General features: G+C 51.4%; 1 protein-coding gene across 2 annotated transcripts; it reads left to right on the top strand.

Moving 5' to 3' along the window:
- Nucleotides 1–6,826: 6,826 nt before the first annotated feature.
- CDX2 (caudal type homeobox 2) lies at nt 6,827–11,943 on the top strand (the record flags this gene model as incomplete). 2 transcript variants are annotated; one of them, XM_081296521.1, is made up of 3 exons in its annotated part: nt 6,827–7,367; nt 10,741–10,886; nt 11,698–11,943. In XM_081296521.1, the coding sequence occupies 3 exons, from the start codon at nt 6,827–6,829 to the stop codon at nt 11,941–11,943; spliced, it is 933 nt and encodes a 310-aa protein (XP_081152647.1). The 2 variants fall into 2 exon arrangements, with proteins under 2 accessions (XP_081152647.1, XP_081152648.1); XM_081296522.1 differs by having other exon boundaries at nt 10,741–10,900; nt 11,698–11,827.
- Between the last annotated feature and the right edge of the window lie 544 nt (nt 11,944–12,487).

Below are 12,487 nucleotides of genomic sequence, written 5' to 3'. Positions count from 1 at the left end.
AGCCCTGAGGTGAATCCAAAGCCCTAAAATGCAGAGTCCACTCTCTTTATGTAAATGTGCTCAACCCAAGATGCGAAGAATCCACCCGGGCAAGATTCCCCCAGCGCTATTTTTAGCCAGTGTGACCTGAACTTCTCAGGCACGACCCGCTGTCTCCAGTTACACTATTACATTTCAGCAGTTAAAATGTTGCCCGGGAAATTGTTTATTCCCACGGAAAAAGGGTACTGGTGGAGGCAAACGCTGGATCTGTCTTTTTCGAAGGAGATGGGGGTTATGGGACCAATGCTGACTGCACCAAGCCTCTTCCAAATACACCTGAGCGCTGGCAGCGGTGATGTGGGCGTCGGGCAAGAAAGGGCTGCGGCAAAAGCCCTTGCTAAAGCCTCTTACTTTCCCCTTTCTGAGCAGCAAGAGGCTGAGGCCGTTTCCGAGTCACCTGAGACTGCCGAAGTACGGCAGGGCAGTTTTGGGGGTGGGGGCATATCTTGGCTCAAACGCCCTGTGCTTCTGCAGCCCTTCGCTTGGCACCGACGCTTTCTCGTTTCCTCCCTCTGGTGCGCAGGATACGGGAGACAAATGCGGGCTGATGGGACCGGGCCACCAACTTGGATCCCAGCGCGTTCGCTCGCCAGCCCTGGTTGCTCAGTGAAGAGACAGCTCCGGGGCGCGCTCAGGAAACGTCAGGGGCAGAAGTAATTGGGTGCAGCTCCAGGATGAACAATTAACATCTTGCTTATTAATTCGTTAAAAACAAAACGAAAAGAACCTTGATGGCAACGCTAAGAAGAGTTGGAGGGCGAAGATCTGATTTCATTTTTTTGTAATCAGACAACCCATCCATGCACACACACTCTTAAGAGGTGGGGGCGGTTTCACCAATTTTCACGTCCCTTTAAAATATCAAGCCCCGCCGGCAAATGCTGCTCAAAAAACGACCTGAGAGTGCAGCTTAGGTTAGGAATTCAGAGCCAAATCCTAGTTACTCACTCACCTCTGTAACTGGGGCCTTTTAAAGAATGTACCTGAAGTGGTGGACTTCTTGGTCTGTATGCCATAGGGGGTCTACAGACGCCGATGTGGGCAGAAAGGAAGCGGGGACAGGCAACACTCACATTCTACGCATGACATTTACTCGTTTTAAATTAGACATGAGTCCAGAGAACAGCTACAGGATATCGATTTTTATTTAATAATAAAGACTTCCCCCCCACCAGGAAATGTTTACTGTGATACAAATAGTAGATGGAGACCTTCTTTGACGATTGGAGAAAATCTGGGACAGAATTTATGGAAAATTCACCATTCAATAAACTAACAAACTTCAGTTAGCAGGTGCCTGTGAAAGAAATAAGTAGTATTAGGGAAGTGGTCAGAATTATAACTTCAGAACCTTATTGTTCTGGTACTATTCCATGTAGGGGGTAGGGTAGGGTGGGGAGTTCCGATTCCCTGAATCATGCTGGTTGGTTTTGTATTAGGGATGTGTTTGCAGGATGGCATCAGTAGCCATAGTAATAATTAACATCTGTACAGACTGCTGTGGGTAGCAAAGAACTCATATTACTAGCTCATTTAAGTTTAGGGACTTGTATAGCTATGAGACCTTTGGAAAATCACCTAACCTCTCTGGGCTGCAGATTCTCCTTTTTAAAATAGAAGAGTTACACAGACTTCTAAGACCCTGACTCCCCTAGAGAAAGCAGCTTGTCAATGGGCCTAGTCAATCAAGAAGAGTAGAACATTTATCTGAGCTTCTTTCCTCACCAGTCACATAAAACTTACCCTGTAGAGCTTCCTGGGAACAAATTTTCATATGATAAACAAAGGTCATTCGGGCATGAGACAATGGTGAGTGAACAAATGCTAATTGAAGGCCCTCCATGCCAAAGCCAGGTGGTAACATTTGGCTGAAGCAGACCTGGAGAGATGCTGGTTCTCGCCAGCATCAATCAGTTTCTGTTGGGATGGAAGCCTGGGGTCCCTAGGGGGCACCAATCTATAAGACTCCCTGCCCCCGCACAAGGCCCTCTGTATCAGGGATTTAAATCTTTCTCTGTGTTCATCTACCAGACAGAATGACAGTGTATTATACAATTGTACAATGTCCACAGACCCTAATTTCAGAACAAAGGAAGAAAATGGGCAACTACTAGTTATTTGAATAACTTATACTCAATGAGCAAAACCAAATTTCTGTATCCAACTATTACCCCCTCTCTTGAGGCTTTTTATTTTCTTTTGATCCTCTGACCATGAGAATATATTTTTTAACAGAGAAGCAGAGGGAAACATGTATTCCCTGTCAATAATCAGAAAACTTAGTAATCCCTCAAAGAGAAGTGTGATACAGCTCGATGTCCTTCTCCTGTGATCTTGCATCCCGGCATCTAAGCGATACAACTGTAGTCTACAACGACCTCACATGAATTCAGAAACTTTTCCTCAGGTAGAGAGAACCAGGCACCCAGAATGCTTAGCAAGAAAATAGTCTTCACTCTGTAGGGTGAGGGCCACATCTGCTCCTGTGAGTGAAGCCCAGGCAGCTGTGGGCAGCTGCGGCCCCTCCCTTCTGTTCAGGATGAACATGTTTGGCTCCATTGTGGCCTGATGGGGCTGGACAGGTGGTGGACTCTGGGGAGGCCCTACAGAAAGGACACTGTTATTGATTTCCTTCCCTGAAATGTTAGCTGAATAGACTGTGACAGGGCAGGGTGGGGTTGTTGGGGGTCAAATCGCCCATTATTGAGTCTTTCTTTGTGTGAGTGATTGTTGATTGAAAGAAATGGCTGAAAGTCTCCCTAAACTCACAATTAAGTAGAGATTGAACAGGTTATTTTTTTTCCCGTAGCACTATAGACTGCCCAACTGAATAATTTCATCAGAATACATTCTCTTCCTTCTCACTCTTTCTAAATTCTCCTGGGAATTCAGGTCAATATGGGGAGAAGGTTCCTAGTGTAGGAAGAAGAGGAGTTTTGGAAGGGCTTCACTCTATGAATAATTTCCTTGATCTAAAAGGGATTCAGAAAGTAGACTTGTGTGCTGAGGTGAATTCAAACGCCCTGCCCTATCAGGATTATGTGGGCCACTGGGCTTCCCAGTCTCTAGGAGCTACAAATACTGGGCAGAGCAGGATCCCCTTAGCAGGAGCAAACACTGGGGACCTTTGAGCAGGGAGGGAGCTGTGTCAATGATCTGTGGATTTAAGGAGTGTCTCATCTGCCTGGTAGGGCAACCCGCCCCTTCCGGCAGCTTCCTGCTCCCCATCCCCCTCTGGAGCCCCTTCCAGCGGGGATCCTAGAAGCTGGGTTCCTCTTCAAGGAATGTGGAATGGCCTCTATATCATTAGAGGGGAAAAAAAAAAAAAAAAAACAAAAAACCAGACATCCCTTTGATAACCTGGTGGGGCTGCCCTACCCATCTTCCAGTTGCTTTATTTACCTGGATCTCTTTCTTCCCACCCTCTCTTGCCCTTAGAAGTCAACTCTGGCTGTGGCTCTGTGTGCTGGCAGCCTCAGCCCCAGCCCAATTCCAGCCCCAAGCTTCCTGAACAAGTTCACCTTCTGCAGAGTGATTGCCGCAGGCTTCTTTGACCCCACATTGGGTGGATGATAGAGAGATACTGAATGGAAGGGAGTCTCCAACTACAGGAGTTGGGTTGGGAAGGCCCTTCCCAGTCCCTTCTTGAGTATTCTCACCTCAGGCCAGGGGGCTCTTAAAAAGTTGCCAAGCACTTTGGGCCCCAAAATAAGAAAGTCTAGAATAGGATCATAATGCAGGTGGCCCTGTATTCCCCAGGGCCATAGGCCTGCACTCTGAGGCTGGAGAACTGCCCCAGTCTCGAGTGGGCCTCTAGAGGACAGGCAAGAACCCCCAACTTGCCAGCCTGCTGGGGTTGTGTATATAAAAGACACCCAGGCTTCTTTATCATCCGCCAACTTCTATAGATGCAGAACCGATTCTACAACCCTGTTTCTTCAGGGGACCCAGCTGGGCCCTCTTGGCAAAGAGGGGAACACGAATATTGGGGGAACACTTCCACTCAGAGGAGATTATCAAAGACATCATTTACCATCTCCTTTCCCCTCACCAAACAATCCAGACCTTAGGATTGTAGGCAGGATCATGTTAATTCCAGAGAAGCCTTTTTTTTTTTTTTTTTGCCATGAATGAAAGTATTGGTTTTCATCATGGTTGCCTTTTTTGGGCTCGAGCACTCTAAATCTTAGGTTTCTCTGTGGCTTCTCCAGCTTGTGATCCCAAGTTGACCCACTAGAGCCAGAGCAACCCTAGCTGCTCCCAAAGCAGTTGGGTGCACAGGCTGGAGCCCTTTCTCCGGGGCAGAGCACAGAGACACAGCTGGAAAATGGGGACAATTAGCCAGCAGCTGGCGGCCGGGGTCATAAAAACTCAGGAAGCGGCCACCACAGGGCCCAGGGAATGGCTGTCCCTAATAAAGTGATTGTTCCAAAGAATGCCAGCATTCCGAAGATACAGACTTGCCTCAGCCTGGGCTTCCAGAGCTCAAGCCTGGGAGGGGGTCAAGAGGGACGGAAAGGGGAATTGTACCCAGGAAGAGGAGGAAGATCTTTACTAGATCAAAAGTCTGCAGTGCCCACCGCTTAACCTCCCACATTCCTGCCCCATCGGGACTGCGAAAACACCCCTCTCTGTCTTTGCCTGGATTAGGTTTCTGTAATGGGGTTTGCAATTTAATTCTGGCTTTATTTCTTGTGAAGTGAAATGGCACTTGGTTGTCCCAGTCAGGTTTTTGGGAAGTCCTCCAGGAGGACCAAGTGGCAGCTCCTACCTCTTGGGAATACAGCACCTGACTCCTGCATAACCTTGACACCCCCACTTTTAACCTTCTTCCTGACAAAACTCAAAAACACTGGAGGAACCAGAAAGCACAGGTCCCTGCACCCCTAGGCTAGTTCTAATAGCGCTTTGGTCTCTTAACTAGATGGCTTGGTGATTGTCACCTGAATGAGGAGGGTAATGACACCAGCTTTGTCCCTGATCGCGGGAGATGTGAGAATCAAGGAAGATAAAGGACACTGGAAAGTGCTCTAGAGATGAAGGGAATAGTGACAAATATCTGAGAGAACCAACAAATGCAGGTGTTCAGGAACAAGAGCGGGCAGCCTACTTGGGTTCCCAGGGAACGCAACACTGGGCAGTCAGCTGCCTCGCTTTGCCCTTATACCCAAGCCTTTCAGCAAAGCTAATTCTCAGAAAGGAGGCCAATGACCACCAGTGGTGCTCTCCAAATTATTGCTAAAATGGAGATGGAAATGGGTGGAAGCCTATTCCTGCTACCTCTGTACTCCTGTCTCATTAGTTCCTGATCCCGACCTCAACACTTCTGTCCCCAAATGGCCATTTCCAGATCTGGGCCCTCTGGCCACAGTGCTCCCTAATTGAAGAGGAATTCCTTCTCAGCCTTTGCTCCATCGGAGCTTTTCATTAGCAATAATTAATAACGGCCTTGCGTTGCCTTCCCATTCCCTGGAGATGAGAAACAGAATGTTTACTTTGTAAAGGGGAAAGGATTTTTAAGACAGATATGATGTAAGACACAAATACAAAGGTATGTATTAGCAGAAACTCCGGACTCCTTTTTTCCTTGATTTTTAGCCACTTACTTAAAAATAATAAACATATGAGTGTACCTCGCTGAATTTTCACAAAACCTACACACCATGAAATCAGTACTTTGTTCAAGAAATAGAAAGTTACCAACACGCTGGCCTCCCCCTCCAGATTTCCCTCCAATTACTGCCCTCCAAGGCAAACACTAGCCAAACTTCTACCACAGGCTCATTGGTTTAAGTTAAGACGTTTGATTCTTGAATATTGTTTTAATGAAATGCTTTCACAATTCAAATCCAAAACGTAAGATGAGTTCGAAGACGCAGCCTAATTTATCTTCTGTGGAGGGCGAGCAACTTCATTGGGTAAGAAAATAAATAATTAGCAGTGATAGTTGCTTGGGGCAGCAGCTATCCAGGCCAGGGGCGCAGGGCGAGAGGGATGGGCCCTTCTTTTAGGGCTCCGCTCCTCACCCCATTGGTTGGTCAGAAATGTTCTCATCAAAGCAATGGCTTTTTATTTATTTTTTTCTTTTCTTTTTGGGACTGGAGTTTCTTGCTTGCCCTCTTCCTGGCGAATGCATAAACAAGACTGCTCCTGTCTGTAAACCCAGATTCCCACAAGATAGCTCTTTCTCTCCCCCTGGCTTTGGCAAGTCTCTTGATTTCATTCTTTGAACCTGTGATTGGAGGTTAAAGTGCGCCAGGTTGGAAGGAGGAAGCTCTCAACAATAAAGGTTTGAATATTTAGCTGTGATCAGGTCGCTGCTCTCCCGCGAGTTCCCCCGCCCCTTATCTTTTAAAATGCAAATCGGGTTTGGGGGGGTTGTGCGCAGAATGAGCGTTGCGCCTCGACGTCTCCAGCCATTGGTGTCTGTGTCATTACTAATAGAGTCTTGTAAACACTAGTTAATCACGTAAGGCCGCCGGCCTGGGGCTCCGCACGCCAGCCTGTGGCGGGTCTTCCCCGCCTCTGCTGCCTAGTGGGAAGGAGGTGGGAGGAAAGAAGGAAAAAGAGAGGAAGGGAGGAGGCAGGCCAAAGGGAAGGACCGCCTCAGAGGCAGAAGCGCCGCGAGGAGCCAGTGGAGCACTGCGCGGCTGGGGCGCAGCCACCCGAGGTTTCTCTTGCCCCCACACCCTTTCCCTATCGCCCCTTCCACCCCCACCCCCGGCAACCTTCAGCTTTCCTCCCTAGGCAGTATGGTGAGGTCTGCTCTCAGGCCCTCGCCACCATGTACGTGAGCTACCTTCTGGACAAGGACGTGAGCATGTACCCCAGCTCCGTGCGCCACTCTGGTGGCCTCAACCTGGCACCGCAGAACTTCGTCAGCCCCCCGCAGTACCCGGACTACGGTGGTTACCACGTGGCGGCCGCGGCCGCTGCAGCCGCGAACTTGGACAGCGCTCAGTCCCCGGGGCCGTCCTGGCCGGCAGCCTACGGTGCCCCACTACGAGAGGACTGGAACGGCTACGCGCCAGGAGGCGCAGCGGCTGCAGCTAACGCGGTTGCCCACGGCCTCAACGGGGGCTCCCCGGCCGCCGCTATGGGCTACAGTAGCCCTGCCGACTACCACCCGCACCATCACCCGCATCACCACCCGCACCACCCTGCCGCCGCGCCTTCCTGCGCCTCGGGGTTGCTGCAGACGCTTAATCCGGGCCCTCCCGGGCCCGCCGCCACAGCCGCTGCGGAGCAGCTGTCCCCGGGCGGCCAGCGGCGAAACCTGTGCGAGTGGATGCGGAAGCCAGCGCAACCGTCCCTCGGAAGCCAAGGTAAGCTGTGGCGGCGCCCTACCCAAGGGCCCTGGGAAGGCGCGCGCCCAGCGACGGCTGCTGGGAGGGCCCAGCGACCAGGGCTCACAGAGGCATCCCCGGCTCTCTGGGAGCTTAGGGCCCGGACAGGGAGAGGGAACAAGTTCAGGGAGGCTCGGGGGCCTCACTGGCTGCCGCTCCTGGGAATGGATATTTGGGGGTCTCACCACCCTGGGTTCAATTTAGGGCAGAAGAAAGGCTTCCTCTTTCCAAGAGTTCCTCATTCACAACCGCGGGACACCTTTGGGAAGATCCCGCGAATGTTGGCGTGAGCAAGACATCGCTCACTTGCTGCCTCCTGCACTCCTCGAGCAGCTCCTGGCCGCCGAGAAGGAGCTTTGGACTCCCCGCGGGCCGTCCTCCCCCATCTGAGCCACCCCAAAAGAGAGGCGGGTGGAAAGAAAGGGCGGCGAGGCTGCGTGTGGGGCCACGTTTGGACACTTAGGCCAATTCAAGGGGTTGGAGCTACAGAGAGCAGAGGGACCGAGAAAGCTGCTGTCGCCAGAAGAAGGTGCTGACCTGGCGCGCCCAGGTCCCTGAACCTTTGGTCTACAAAGGGATTATTCAAGAAAGAACCTGCGGGAGTCCTCTTGAGTCTGCCGAAAGAGCAAGAAAAGGGGGAGAAAATGCTGGTGCGATTCAACCGCTGCTCCAGACAGGGGTCATTCTTCCTGAACCTTTCAAGGATGGTGTGTGTGTGTGTGTGTGTGTGTGTGTGTTTCTCTTCAAGACTCAAGAGAAGTTCCCTCAAAGACCCTAGTTTGCCGGGATGTTGGAATGTGTGTGGAGAGGGAAGGGAGTGAGAATAGGTGTGGTGGGGGGTCTTATTCGAGTCTTTTTACTCGGTGAAGTCTTCCCCAGCTCCCAGCGCTTCCGCTTTTCCCGCTTCCCTTCTCGTTGGCCCTGCTGGCCCGCGTTGCAGGTTATGGCCACTTTGCAGAGGTTTATAGCCAATTACAACCGTATAAATCAGAGCGCCGGTTGGGGGCTGTCTTTGAACATCGACTTCTGCGTCACAGTGCGCACGCTGGGAGCGCCCTGTTGGGAAATGCCGCGGAGTGAGGTCAGCTTTGGGTGGGCTTCAGAGCCTTGGCGTTGTCCTTTCCCCAAGAAGAGGCGCCCTTGTCCTAGCACCGGCTCATCTCAGACCCGCGCTTCCCCAAACCCTCTTCCTACAGAGCCTGCTAGGGGTGCAGTTGGCTAGGGTCACCTGCGGTCTTAGAAGACCCGTGCGCGTCGGGGGAGAGTGGCGGTGGGGCCAGGATCGGATACAGGGGTGGGGAGGGAAAGCCGCAGGAGCCCAGGCCGCGGGGTCAGCAGATGAGAGGCCGCTGTGAAGTCCTGCGCTGAGGTGGCAAGGCCGCGGTCGGCGCCGGGCGCTCTTGTGATGTTAATGTGGGGAGGCTTCGGCCCTGAAGCCCGACTCCTCTGCCGAGCGTCATCTGTCAAGGGGCGGAGGGGGGTGGGTGCGCGGTCCGGCCGGCTTTGATATACACCTTCCCAGCCCTGCCATTGTCTCTTTTAGGGCCCGGAAAGAGGGTGGTGACTTTCGCAGTCAATAATGAATTCTGACAAGTCCCTCTCATCCCTCCCCCTTTTCAGCCCCCCTCCTTGGTTCCCAGGGGGTGCGGGGCGCCTCCAAGGCTCTTGGGGCGCGGGCCTCAGAGCGCACCGGGTCCTGGTCACCGCGTTCCCCCGCCCGCCCCGGACACTGAAAGGGCAGCACCCGAACAAAGGCCACTCCGAGGCACCCCAAGGCGAGTATCGCTCCTGGGGTGTTCGGCTGGGGAAAATATCCTGTGCCCGGCTCCCCAGGCCTGACGTGTCCTTTATTTTCTAAGCGGGCTCCAGTACCAGCCCTGTCTTATCTGTTGGTCTTATCTAGTCTGATTCTCTTTCCTCCTCTGAGCAAAGGGATAGTACCAAGGGCAGAAGCCCTGGGTTCCAGGCGGTAGGTAATGCGTGTGAAGGCTCCCACCACGTACGAGGCTCCCGGCGCCCGGGACGTGTTAGTTCCCTTCGCAGGCGCGGGGTCGGGCTCCCAGCGCCCATTCAAATGCGCCTGCCAGGCAGTGTTTATGTTAATGCGCCTGGCGGGGAGGGGGATGAAAGCTGGCCGCCATTTGCTCAGTAGTGGTAATTCAAACAGAATGCGGTTGTTATTAAGGCATTGAAAGGGCTTTTCTTTGATAAGATCGCCTTGTCCTGCATTGTTTGTGGCTGTGTTCCCCTTTCAGCGGCTCGGGGGAGCTCCCTCTGATCAGGCCTGTATCTTCCCAGGGCGCTTTTGTTGTGGTTTGCAAAGGGTTTTACCTGAACAAAGTCGGCCTGTGGGGCATTAAACACCTCCAAAGGCAACTCCCAGACCCTTTAGATCTTCCTGTACGACTGGGCACTGGGTGATTGAACCTGTTCAGCTGCAAGACCACCCCGACCTGGGACCCAGTCAGAGAAAACAGCTCCTGGCCAGGGATGGGAGGAGAGCCGACCCAGAACACTCAATGGAGACGCCAGGCTCGGGCCTGCTCCCACAGCAGCGACACTATTTGTCAAGGCCCTCCAGTAAAACAATCAACCCAAGATTTAATATGTTGACTCAATCCAATGATCATAGATCACTGGTCAGAATAGCTCTAGTGGGGTTTGCAGTAGGAATAAATGGAGATTAAAAAAGAAAAACTACCCAAGGCTAGACCTGGTTCTAGCAGGTATATTTCCCCAGCTGGAGCAACGATCCACCGGCAAGCATAGGTTACTGCCAGAGCCCAACTCAGAATTTGTTTGGATGATCTGATATGTCTGCAAGATGATTCTGATGGCTTGAAGGAAACGGTCAGCTCCTGCACCCCTCTTTCCATTTGTAGTAAAACATACTAACCCCTCTTCCACAACACATAGAACCCCAACTGTTTCCAGATGGGATGCTGGTCTCTGGTAGGTCTGATAATCTGGATATTCCTAGAGTCTGGCCACTCCCCCCAACCTTCCTTTGGTGCTAAATTTATTCTAGTACTATATTTGTTTTTTTCAAAATGGTAAGCTGGGCTGGGTTCTGCTATCTTCTCTGTATGTGAAGTTTTAGTTTTTCTTAATTTTTAAAAACCACTTAACCCCAAGGTTAGTTTAGTTGCCCTGCTAGCCTCACACACTCCCTTTTCCCCAGGATCCTCTGGGGTGGGGGTGTCTTGTCAGACTTGGCAGGAACCAGCCAAACCCTCGGCCTCCCAGGGCGGTGGAGGAAGAGAAATGGCCCCCGGGTTAGGGAGGTTTGTCATTACCTATGACTGATGAGCTGCTTTGTGGTTCTCAGCCCTAACTTCTCCTTCCTGCACAGTGAAAACCAGGACGAAAGACAAATACCGAGTGGTGTACACGGACCACCAGCGGCTGGAGCTGGAGAAGGAGTTTCACTACAGTCGCTACATCACCATTCGGAGGAAAGCCGAGCTGGCTGCCACACTGGGGCTCTCTGAGAGACAGGTGGGAATCACCCTGTTCTTGCAGGCCTGGCTGCTGCTTGGGGGAGACCTCGAGAGAGAATTAGCCTGGCCAAGTGTCCACTAAGTGTGGGATAAAAGAGCATTTGCATTTTGAATGCTTTTCTTAAAGGTTTCCTTCTACCTCTGACTATATTTTCTGACGTGGTTGATTTTTTTTTTTCCATTTTGAGAGCTCCTGAGAGGTGCAAGAAAAAGCCAAGAACATTACTTTAATCTTGAATTCCAGTTGGGCAATCAAGATCTATCAAAGACCAGTTTTTTAGCGTGCCCAGAATTAGAAAAATAAATAAAGTGCCCAGTCTCTGCTCATAAAAACTAGAGGGATTGACTTATGAAACTCTCTATAGTCTACAAAGCAAAGCGAAAGAAAACAAAAAGCAGGCCAAACTCATAGCCAGGAAGCTCCACATTAAATCTCATTTTCAGCTCCAAGGTGAGGAATATTACAGTTCAGTTTAGCTATGAAGGGCAAAGGTTGTCATATGAAGTATACCCAGCACCGGCCTCCTTGTGCTTGTGTAGGGAAGGACTTGTAGCAAGTTTCTGTTTCCCTTGGTTTGGGGACTCTATACTTTACCAGTAAAGATTCCTTTGGAAAGAAACGTGGGGAGCAAGAAAGGAGGAGGACTCTTCTCACAGGCTGAGTTGGGTGTGGAAATGGCTCCAGGGTTGAACTGTTAGGGAGATATCCAATGAAACTTCTAGAAGAGTCTGGGGTTCTTTCATTGGAGAGGAAGATATTAGTGTCCGGTTCCTCTTTTCCTTCACATCTTCTTTTTTGCTCCACCTAGGTTAAAATTTGGTTTCAGAATCGCAGAGCAAAGGAAAGGAAAATCAACAAGAAGAAGTTACAGCAACAGCAGCAGCAGCAGCCCCAGCCGCCTCCCCCACAGCCTCCCCAGCCCCAGCCAGGACCTCTGAGAAGTATCCCGGAGCCCTTGAGTCCTGTGTCTTCCCTCCAAGGCTCAGTGCCTGGCCCTGTCCCTGGGGTTCTGGGGCCGGCTGGGGGGGTGTTAAACCCCACTGTCACCCAGTGACCCCAGTGGTCTGCGGTGGCACCAGAGCAACTCCAGGCTGAGCCAGGAGGAGCATGGACTCCGCTAGAATCCTCAGAAGAGACCCCTTCCTTCCCAGCTACAAACATAACCTACAAGTCTAGCTCTCAGAGGAAAATTGGGGGCCAAGAGTAAAGACAAATGGGATTGGGGGGCCTCAAGGAAGACATCTTCCCGATTTTTTACTTTTTCCCCTCTGACTTTTTGTCAGTGAGGATATAGGAAATGATCACTGAGGCTTCACTTGGTACTGACAGAGGTATTGCCTGGACTGGCTACGGTGACCAAGCCTTCAGTCCTTTCTGCCCCAGCGCTCTGCCTCCAAAATCTGTGGGCTGCCTTTCTGATTGGAGCTGAGGGGAGAGAGGGGACCAGCAACACTTGGAGCCAAGATGGCTATTTCCTGCTCAATGCCTTCCAAGGACCAGCTGGCCCTCCTGCCTCAGGGGCAGGCACAATTTAAATTGCAGAAGCCAGAGGCAGCTAAGATAGAAAGCTGGACTGACCAAAGACTGCAGAACCCCCA

The sequence above is a fragment of the Spermophilus citellus genome (assembly GCF_964194105.1).
Source record: "Spermophilus citellus genome assembly, chromosome: 1".
Classification (NCBI taxonomy): Eukaryota; Metazoa; Chordata; class Mammalia; order Rodentia; family Sciuridae; genus Spermophilus; species Spermophilus citellus.
Note: the sequence above shows the minus strand (reverse complement) of the source record. Positions and strands in the feature narration are given on the sequence as shown.